The sequence below is a fragment of the Rhinoraja longicauda genome, chromosome 11 (genome assembly GCF_053455715.1).
Source record: "Rhinoraja longicauda isolate Sanriku21f chromosome 11, sRhiLon1.1, whole genome shotgun sequence".
NCBI classification, from domain to species: domain Eukaryota; kingdom Metazoa; phylum Chordata; class Chondrichthyes; order Rajiformes; family Arhynchobatidae; genus Rhinoraja; species Rhinoraja longicauda.
In genome coordinates, this window is record NC_135963.1 from 38,948,269 (window position 1) to 38,959,829 (window position 11,561).

Here is an 11,561-nt window from a genome sequence, read left to right on the forward strand (position 1 = left end):
CTATGCCTTCCTTGCCAATCACACCTTGCCAGAGGTCTGTGGCCTTTCTGGCTTACAAGAATGTTGCCATGACTCTACACATTTAGTGAGGAGTAATGTTTGGAAAGGTTAAGATTGATTTCATTGCAACACTAAGGGAAGACTTAATGAAAGTGCATACAATTATGAAGAGCCTAGAGAGAGAGGATATATTTTACATAACAGAATCATCAAAAACAGGGAAGATAGATTTCAAATATTCGGTGCAATGGGAAGAAGTGAGGAGAAGGAATTTTCTAACCGGAGGCTGGTGGGGGTCTGGAACTCATGATCCAATAAGGTGGTAGTCCCTATCCAACAAGGTGATAGTGGCAATAATCCTGATCACATTAAAAATCATTGGAAGTGTAGGAAGGAACTGCAGATGCTGGTTTACATCAGAGATAGATACGAAGGAGTAGCTCAGCGGGTCAGGCAGCATCTCTGGAGAAAAGGAATATGGTTGAGGCCCTTCTTCAGATTGTAAATGAATGTGCACTTGAAGAAATGTGACCTGCAGAGACACTGACCTCGTCCTGGAAAGTGGGATTAGCTGGGTAGCTCATTTTTTTCATCCAACACAGACACGATGGGCGAAAAGGCAACCCTCAATCTCTTTCCTTATTCCCTTTCTGGTTTTTATTCTTCACCTTTTTCATTTCTATTTTGCTTTTGTTTTTTAATTTTCATTGGCATCTACATAATAGACATACTGATCCTATAACATGGCGAAATCCCACCAGTTTACAATGTGAAGCAGATTCCACATCATCAGCAATTCATCCGTGTGAGCTCAACTCAATTTTGCCCACATGCAATTGTGGTTTAGAACGTGAATTTCTTTGTTATGCATTTCTGATGACTGGAGAAGTCCCACATGCCAGGAATTGGAATGACTCATTACTGACCTCTATTGGTAGCCTGTGGGTTTGGGCTATGTTTACACAGAATTTGGTGTCTGTTGTCTCCGGGGGTAGTTTAGTTTAGTAGAGATACAGTGCGGAATCGGGCCCTTTGGCCCACTGAGTCCACACACTAAAGCTATCCTACCCACACTGGGGACAATTTACAGTTATACCAAGTCAATGAACCTACCAACCGGAGATCCCAGAGAAAAGCAAAGCGGTCACAGGGAGAACGTACAAACTCCATACAGACAGCACCCGTAGTCAGGATCGAACCTGGGTCTCTGGCGAGGTAACGCAGCAACTCTACTGCTGCGCCACCATGCAAGGTTATTGGTGTACAACATCGTTGTAAGGTTATTGTGATCTTAATTTCCATTAAAAGTCATGCTGAACTGCGGTCTGTTGAACTCTAATGGTGAAAGTACTCGAACAAATACTGTCAGGGAAGAAGTTTCCAGGAATGTGACCTGGTGACAATGAAGGATGATGGAACTGCAGTTTGATGAATGGTTGTCAACATGAAACATTAACTATGACTTTTTCTCTCCATGGTTGTTGCCTGGCCTTCTGAATATCACTGGCAATTTCTGTTTTAATTTCCCACATTTTATGTTTGGATTAAGTGAAGCCAGTTACTCTGGTGGGAAAAATCAAACGAGGAACAACTGAGTTACTCCAGGTGTTTGCATTTTGCTTCAAATTACAGCAAATCTCTTCTGTCCACAATTAGCTTGGTAAAAAACCCACAAGGGACCCACACACAGGTATTTGGAACCCACCTGAAAATTGGCTCACAAATCCAAACATGGATGCAGGTAGGTTTTGTTTAAATTGGACTTTGAACATACAGTAGTATTCCAGAAGGTTAATATTAAAGGGAATCAGGGAAGGCAGAATTTAAAGGAATTTCCTTGCTGGTATCTGATTTATTGACACTACCACCTGTAAATAAAATCAATGCTCCATCAGAGTATCATTCCATTGGAATATGGTTTGTTCTAGTACATGAGAGATAGTTGATTGAACTGAGAAATTATTATTTTCTGAGCTGCAGAAATAATTCAAATATTATACCAAGGATAAAAATGTCGCAGATAATTTATTCAGGGTGTTATTAATTTGACCATTTTTGATGGCAGGAGAATAAGGATTAAGAGTTAAGTGTTCAAACTTTGTGAAAACTTCTCATGAATATAGGGAATCGGTGAAGTGAACAATGAAATGAAGTTACTGATGTTGCCAATTCTGTAATCTTTCTCATAATGGAAATATAATATTTTAAAAAAATATTCACCTATGTGGAATATAATTTCTCATACATTCTGGAGCATTACATATTAAGCTAAAAGGAATATTTTGTTTAATACATATTTTGGTGAGTCGGACTGTCAACACACAGACGTTTGACCTCTCACTTTACTTCTTCCTATTCACACAAGTTTGCATCAGTAATTTCTTCCTCCTAATGGTTTGTTATTTTTCAAACATTTATTCCATTTTTATTTTACCCATCACATTAAGCCAAATCCAAACTGCTTGTCCATCTGGTAATAAAGATTGGGTGGCACAGTGGCGCAGCAGTAGAGTTGTTGCCTTCAAGTACAAGTTTCTAGGTTAATTTGGCTTTGATATCGATTGTAAATTGTCTCTAGTGTGTACGATAGTGCTGGTGTGCGGGGATCACTGGTCGGTGCAGACTCGGTGGGCCGAAGGGCCTGTTTCCATGCTGTAACTCTAAATTAAACTAAACTAAAATTCAAGTTCCCCAGCATCCATCCCACTATTGGTCAATCATCTCCCTACTATTGTAAAATCTTACTGTGCATTAAATGGCAATCAACTTCATCAACAAAAGACAATATATATCCAATGCATAATACGAGCATTTCCGAAATGATGTTTCATTAATGCAGCCTCTTTCTTTTCTGTTCTTTATGTGTATGTGTTCCCTGGATTAATTTCCCAGCTCTAATGTGCAAGTTGCTTCAATTGATTGGACCAATTTCTCCATTTTGGCCTCCTTTTAAATTATGTTAAAACTGTTCTTAATTTTTAATGCTATCTCACCCAAGCAGCTGTTGAAATAACAGTTTGCTAACCTCAGACCTGGGATTAGCAAACTGTGCATGCAATATCGTCTATCTATTCTTGAATTCATTGGCTATACACCTTTTCATTAAGCAGCCAGAGCACACTGTCAAGAATTAAGCCTGTTTGATTATAGGCCCTGTCCCAGTTCAGCGATTTTTTTTAGGCGACTACAGGGGACTAGGCTGTTGCCGCACGGTCACCAGGGTGTCGCGGGCATGGTTGTGAGTAGTCTCCAAAGAGTCGTGGCGTTTTTCAGGTCGTCGTAGGTTGTCGCCAGATTGTCGCCAGGTTGTCGCCTGGTGAAGTAGGTTGTCGCCAGGTAATTAAGGTTGTCACCAGTGCTGACTTCGATGAATTCCAAGTGTGGACTTGATCTGATCATCCATCGGTGTAATGTGTTCATAAATTATGTTAGTTTTTTTATGTTTTTGCACTTGTATTCTGTTTAAAGTTTGAATTTTAAAGTTTGAAGTGTATTGAAATTTATTGAAGTTTATTACAATATTTTTGTACGCACTGTTGTATATTCTTATCAACCTTTTAAAAAATTGAGTTTGCATATCAATAAAGGAAATTCTTGACATTTTGACGGAAAATTGATGTATGAAGTTATAGTATTTCAGAGTAGTTTCTCATGGCATCACTTTCAAATAGTCATGATGCAGAATGATTGGAAACCCTACCGTACACCCCCCTTTATAGGGAAAGTGGGTGAAACGTGAATTATCTTCAGTTGTCTTCAGGGGCATAGCTTGCCGTAGCTTGACGTCGACTAGGTGGTAGGTTGTTGTAGCTTGTCGTAGACATTGTTGTAGGGGGGGTCCAATAACCGTTTTTTCGGCGACCTGCTACGACCATGACAGTCGCCGGCAGTTGCCTTAAAAAACGCCTAACTGGGACAGGGCCTTATCTCTGGAGAGCCTACATACTCAGCACAAAGTGGTAGGAATGATAGGTAGGAAAGTGAAGAGGACAAAGAGGCTACAAAGTTATGGAGACAAGATAAGCGAGTCAGCAAAAACCTGACATGTGGAGTGCAATGGAGAAAAATGTGATATTATTCTTTTTGGCAGGAGAAATAAAAAAACATATTGTTTGAATGATGAGAAATTACAGAAATCTGAGAAGCAAAGGGATTAAGTGTCCAATTATTATTTTAAAAGGTTAGTATTCAACTACTGCAAGTAATTAGGAAAGATAACAATGCTATTGTTTATTTCAAAGGGAATAGAATTTAGAGGTAGGATATTTTGCTTCATTTATGTAGGACTTTGAAACGGTTTCACAATGTTGATCTCCTCTACAGGCCATTCCCAGATAACAAACGCATTCCGTTTTTATAAACCCACTAGACCAAGTGGACCTGTTGGGCCCAAACGTCTCCTGCATTGGTGCAGCACCCTCTCCTCCCCCCTTCCCCCTCCCCCTCTCCTCTCCCCCTCCCCTCTCCCCCCACCCCCCTACCCCTCCCTCCTCTTCCCTTCCCTCTCCTCTCCCTCCACCCCCTCCCCTCCCCCTCCCCTCCTCTCCCTCCCCCCACTCCATACCCCTCAACCCCCCTTATCCTCCACCCCTTTCCCTCTCTCTCCCCCTCCCTCCATCCCCCTACCTCCCTTCCCCCCCTCCCTAGGAGATAGATTTAAATAAAAAAATGTGAATAACTTTAAAAATATAACACCAATTTCAATGAAACTTCTTCCATTAGCACCAAAGCGACGACGCTGAGTAAGGTGGGCCTAAAATTGTCGCACTATCGTGTACCGTTTTGGCTGTAGTTCAGGAACAAACAAACAAACAAACAAACGAGAGTTTTAGTATATAGATGTCAATTTTGTCCATTGGTTAGAAAATGCACAAAATTCACTTGATATGGATACCATATCTCCACAGTATTGTAATTAAATGCACAAAAAGCACACCAGACAAATGACAAAAATAATTACTATGAGGGGAGAGAGGAATGAATGTATGTATATTTGTCAGACCTCTGGATTTAATATTATAGGAGCTCATTTGTTTGTAAGCATGTCCTTATGTCAGGCTTTCATAACCCAGGGATGACTTGTATATGAGGAAGGGCATTAGTGCATTGGAAACAGTTCAGAGAAGGCTGACAAAACTAGACTGGCCAGGTTAGGAGGAAATGTTGGACAATCTGGACTTGCATTTGTTGGGAAATTGATATGGGACTTGATTAGAATGTACAAGATCCTGAGGGGTTTTGACAGGGTGGATGTGAAAGGGATGTTTACTGGTGGAAAATGCATAATTTTAGGTCACTGTTTAAAAATAAGGAGAAGCCAATTTAAGACTCAAATAAGCATCTTAAATGGTGCCCATGAGGATTCTCAATGTGCTTCTCATAAAAGCTCATTAAGACTCTTCGAATATATTTAAGGCAGAAATAGAGAGATACACAATAATCAAGGATGTGGAAGGTACCATAGGTGGAACAGATTGAGGAATTGAGCTTTCATTTTTTTCAGCTGTGATCTTATTAAATGCCACAGATGGCTCAATAGGCCAGGTTTCTCATATTTCCTCATAAAACACAAAGAGGTTCAGTGACCTATCGAATCTGTGCTGGCTCTCGGAACAACCCCTTCAATCCTCTTCCTCCACTTATTTCCCTGCAACCTATTTTTGCTCACACACCCATCAACTCCATCGTGATTATTCAACCTGCCACCTGCACATTAGGGACAATTTGGAGTGGCCAATCAACCGGCATATCTTAGGAACAAACTGGAGCATCTTGGAGGAAACCCAACAGTTACATGGAGAAGCAACAGGCTCCACATTTTCAGCACCTGAGGTCAGCATCAAAGCCAGGGTCACTGAAACAGTGAAGTAGCAGCAACACCTGCTACATACAACCCAAATGGCATAATCCTCCTCCAAATTTATATGTTTATAAATCCAGTCTCAATGAAGAAAGCTTTCCCTATGTGGTAGTCAGAGACAGGGAGTGTGGGGCAATTGGTGTGGGAAATTGAAGATAAAAAGCAATAACTTGTTGAATGAACAATTTCACATTTCAAATTACGGAATTAGCATCCACCCATAGATCTGGTAAGATGTTAGTGCGGAGTTTGTCAAATTTAACAAATGCTTTGGGAATACTTTCAGAAAATCATCTTATTCCATTATCAATATCAATCATCTCAGTGGGTTCCTAACAGATACCCACATAGTTATGTGAGTCTGGTGCTTGGTTAACCTTACGCAAGGTTAGGTCAGAGGTGAAAGGATCGTGGGCTACATCACTCCAACATCTAGTTCCAAGTTCCAGCTTTCAGCTCCAGCCCAAAACAGTGTTATCAAAATTAAGGTGCAATTAGTTACTGATTCAAACCTAATTAATCTTTTAGCTTCAGACATCCATGATTTAGCTCTCTTATGATGGAGCCATTTTCTATACATTTTTCATCTATCTAGGAGTCAGGATATCATCTTGATTGCATTGCAATATCTGGCCTTGCACTAATCATAGAGACTTACTTCAAACAACTTGGTTCAAAGGCGGGGTTTCTTCTGCCCGGAATCTTACAGTACCCCTAAATCTTGGAAAAATGCAAGGTCTCTCCCAGTCATTTCTTACCAAAAAAGAGGATTACTAACATCCTACATTTGATGACACAAAGCAAGCTCAATAAAGGAAGGCAAAGGACTCCAATTGAATGGCTTCCAACAAAAAAAAAAGACTTTTGCAGCTGTCACAGTGCAAGTGGAGTACAAGAATTCCAGAGAATGAAACACTCCTTTACACAGTTCCAGAATGTGTCCGGTTGGAGTGTGTTCATGTTTTCAGATTCCAAGTATTTAATTAGAACTGCCAAAAGGATTGCAGTTGGATTTATGGAACCCGTTCTCAGCAAATCATGAGAAATTGGTACACTGAAAGGCTATACCATCTATACCAGTGCTGATCCTGGGTTTCTATCACTTACTGCACTTATTATGCCTTTTCCTTCTGTGATTCTGTCTTCTAAGGAAAATATCTATTGATTTAATGCCGACGGACAGCCCTAAACTCTGTGGTTTGGAACTCCTTGACATACAACAGGACAATGCTCCTACTTGTTTAAGAAGTTAACTTTTGTTCTGAATTAAGTAAGGTTTTCCCTAACCTGAAAACAACTAATTATGAGTAACTCCGCACCCATGTATCTGCCTCCTGAGTTATGCATTTCATCTTCGTATCATGTAATTCTTCCTCTCACCTGAAACCATGTTAACCTCCATATACTAGAGCTTCCCCATGTGATATAATTCTTACCCATTAAGTGATGGAACTCTCATCAATGCTCCTCATCAATCTGAATCCACTCAGTTTCCATTCTAGGTCTACTCAAATGTAAAATGACCACCGATACACTCTGGATTATCACTGGGTTTCATGTATCAGATGATTTCCCCCATCCCATGTAAAGTTTCATATCCTGACATATGGAAATCAGCTGTGCAAGTTTCCAGCAGTGACAGAATTGCAGGCACTTATTTTTGTGAACTTTCTCCAAGTGATTCAATAAAAGAGCTGGATTCTTTTTTGTGAATGGAGACATTCAGCAATTTAGCTCTGCAAATAATGAAGTTGTCTGGTTTGGCAATTACCCTACAGGAATAGGAAATAATTATAGAGTACAGCAAATTAATGCTTGGATGAATTTATCATCATCACTCAGCTTATCTTAAGAGCCAACAATTTTGATAGCCAGGATTTTAAAATGTAATATTGCAGCCTTTTAAAATCACCTCTATTTCATGCAGTTAAATCACTGCTCTGGTTTAGTGACTTTACAACACATAATTTTTTTTCAGAGAATGTGGTAGGATGTTGGCAAAAGGCATCGGTGACTAACTGGATAATGGTAGACTGTGACTGAGCCTCCAATCCAGTTCATCCACTGCTGAAACCCTCATCACTACTTCATTACCTCCAGCCCTTCGAATGCAAAACACTGCTGACATAACTCCCACCTTATGCCTTACATAAACTTAAGGTCATCCAAAACTCAGTTGCCTTTACCCAGTTGTACTATTCCATTCATTCTTCTCTTTTGTGCCAGTTGACCTATGTTGGCCCCTGGTTAAGTAACTATTTTTTTGAAATTCTCTAACTTGTTTAAAAATGCATCCATGATAAACAGCACCCTTGCAAGATGAATGCGTTTGTCCAGTTCTCGCCCACCGTTGGTGGACATTATTTGAACAGCTGATACCCTGTGCTATGTTACTTTTTCTCTTCCTTGATATAGGACTAAACAAAGTGGACCCGTTGGGCCCAAACCTCTCCTGCATTGGTGCAGCACCCTCTCCTCCCCCTCTCTCCATCCCCATTCCTCCTCCCCTCCCCCCAACCTCATCCCCCTCATCCTCCCCCGCCCCTCCCTCCACTCCCTCCCCCTCCCTCTCTAGGAGATAGATTTAAACTTTAAAATGTGAATAACTTAAAAAATATAACACCAATTTCAATGAAACTTCTTCCATTAGCACCAAAGGGACGACGGTGAGTAAGGTGGGCCTAAAATTGTCATGCTATCGTGCACCATTTTGGCTGTGGTTCAAGAACAAACAAACAAACAAACGAGAGTTTTAGTATATAGATGTTCTTTAAAACATCCCATTTCGACCTTTTCTACGTTTCTATGTTGGTTTTCGGTCAAATTCTGTTTGGTGGTGCTCTCTTGTAATATTTTAGTGCTTTAAAGGAACAACATAAATGCATCTTGTTGTCATATGTCACTGGTAAAGGTACGGTTCGGCACACCACTGCTTCTTGCTACGTGCATCTTATCGGAATGATGTTGTGGGGTGGGCGTGTGGCAGTACTGTGACTCAGTGATACTATCTATCCTTGAGGATTCAGCCCCAGTGCACCCCACCCGCGCCGGGGCACAACCTTTCTGCGCGTGGAATTAGATTGCAAGTTTTCACTGGGGTTGTCAAGCCTCCAAATTGCTTTGAATTCAAGAGAAATTAATCAACAGGAGGTTGCCGGAGTGGCTTTGAACTGCACTCTACTTACATCCTGGAACACCTTGGTTCACCTGTTATAAACCGAACGCGGGATGTGAGGAGAGGAGAGGACCATGAAGTATCATCCACTCGGCCAATGAAACCCCCCCGACTCGCTTTCCACATGATGTGAGACGACGAGGAAAGCTGTTGTACGAAGCCAATAGTTGGCGATAGGAGGGGAGGTAAGCGGCAGACTCTTTGGTGACGCCACTGGGATTACACTCTAAAAAGGCGGCAACGCTGTTGTTGGTGTGTTGGTGAGGGAAGCAACCAATCATCCTTGCATTGGCTCCACACACTGGCAAGTACGTATCCCCCTCTTCTCCCTGCCCTCCGTCACTCGCGTTTCTCAGCCATCTCCCCCATGCACACACCCACCCTTCCCTCATGACCCCGGCATTTGGTGGCTGCCTCTTTGACCAACCTTGAGCCCGCTGCCTTGCACCTCCCGGGGTTTCTGCTGGCAGCGATCGAGCGCCGAGGGTGGGGCGAGGCAGGTACATTTACAGTGCGGTCCAGAGCTGATGGTCTCCACCGTGTACGAATCATCCAAGCTCAGGGTTCCTTCCTCGACCCGACGACAGGCATCCCGGCCCAGTGGCCTGAACACACATTTGCAACGGCAACCCGAACCCTCAGACACGGCCTTCAATTTGTCATAGTCCCTGAGCAACTGGAGACGAGCGAAGAACAAGTCAGTGAGTGAGGGGGGACAAGCAGCAATATTACATTCATAACACCGCAGTAATCACAGGGTGTTATGTACCCATAATCATAATTACAGCCATTACTGCACAGTTAGAAGTGGCTGCTCACATTTTTGTCATCTGAGTTTCGGATTTTGGGTACAGTAGTAATTTAAAAATATTTGCATCTGTCCTGTTAGGTGAGTGCATGCGTAAAGTAAACCCCTCATGGAAGTGAACTTGTGGTTTGATCTCTTTGAATGGAAATGCAGGACAGGGGAGCAGTGTCGGGCATCCTCAGGGGCAAGGTGTACGCGACACTTTCTCTCCCAAATACAAACTCGGTGTCGGTACGAATGCGCTGGTTGACTTTTTACTTTAAAAATAAAACGGCACTTTAGTGCTGCATAGAAACTGAGTTTTGTACCCCTCCCATATATTCAACGGGTTTGTTGACAAATACATGACTCGCTCGTATCAATAATCTCCTTTCAGTGAACATGCAGCAGACCAGACCTGAAGTCCTCTCGGTTCTGTTTGCCCGCCTTTCTCTGCAGAAGTGTTGGTCTTACCTCCGATAAGGTGTAGTCCGCTTCCCCGGGCTCGCTGGTCGCTTTCCCGGTTTGAGTCTCATCCTTCGAGTCGTCCCAAACATCTGGCGTCGCTTTGGGAGATTTCCCGGTGAAGTTGTGGAATCCACTGCACAGAACGAAGCCCAAGACGAAGACTGCTCCCAAAAGCATCTTCGCCGGCTTCTTACACCTCTCCCTCGCCGAAGAGATCGGCGCGAATGACGGCTCTGGCTGCCGCTGCCAGCAACAGCAGGGAGTGGGTGCGGAATATCACCCCAAATCGGCAAGATCAAGGCTAAGATGCAAAACGAGAGACTTGGCTCTTTTTTTCCGGGTGGAGTACGGGGGTGGGAAGCTAATTATGTAGACATTAATAGGCTGCCCTCATAATGAACCCCAATGGGGGGGGGGGGGGGGGGGAGAGAGAGAGAGAGAGAGAGAGAGAGAGCACGTTCAGTTTGCGTCTGATGTGGGTATCTCATTGCTTGCAGCCAAGTGCAGAATGGACTGGGGAAACTAGGTGGAGTTTGGAGTTGGCAGTCAGCTGCACGAGTTGCGTGGGATGAGGAAGGCGGGGTTGGCCAGGGTCTCACAACTTATTTTAAACTAAAATACAGACACGGACAAAGGGGTAAAGAAACTAACGATTTCAACTTGGCAAAATTCAGAACCCGCGCCTGCAGAATCTCCACCCCAGCCAAAATCAATTAGTAAACTGACACACGAAAAATAAATTGAGGTCTATTTTTATTTTCCCTCTGATGGGCGAACATATTTTATGACATGGTGTAATGGCTTTTAAGTCTCTTGTTAAACATTTTAACTGTGTTATCATTCTGAAGGGTTGCGACTCGAACCGTCGCCTGGTCTATTTCCTTCACAGATGTTGCCTGCCCCGTTGAGTTCCGCCAGCACTTTGTATTTTTCTCAAGATCCTAGCATCTGGAGTTTCTTGCGTCTCTATTTGAAATTTTAAAATGTTTCAATCGGGTGACTACAGTGGCAAATCGAGAACGAATGAATACAATCTTGAAAGCAGACCTTGGTTGCTTCAGGGGAAATTGGGAAGGGGCCTGGAGTTTTCTCCTCCAGACGTTTTTTTTTCAGGGTTATTTTAGGTTTTAGAATTGTTGATGAAGAATACAGAGGATAGCCAGCTAAATGTATCCGAGGTACGGTACTCACAAAATGTAATTGGCATCTTGACCAGAACGTGAATCACCAAAGAAGGCTACTGACAAAGTGCTGATAGATGGGATCAGGAT

The 11,561-nt window shown here is 42.5% G+C and overlaps 1 protein-coding gene across 1 annotated transcript in view; it reads right to left on the reverse strand.

The window, feature by feature from the left end:
* The window catches only part of LOC144597808 (olfactomedin-like protein 2B), a 53,642-nt gene extending 43,050 nt beyond the window's left edge, over positions 1 to 10,592 (reverse strand). The window contains exons 1-2 of the mRNA XM_078407414.1: positions 10,297 to 10,592; positions 9,463 to 9,711 (exon numbers count right to left, since the gene is read on the reverse strand). Of these exons, the coding sequence (XP_078263540.1) occupies positions 9,463 to 9,711; positions 10,297 to 10,467 (420 nt within the window). The 5' untranslated portion in view covers positions 10,468 to 10,592. The remainder of the gene's footprint in view (positions 1 to 9,462; positions 9,712 to 10,296) is intronic.
* Between the last annotated feature and the right edge of the window lie 969 nt (positions 10,593 to 11,561).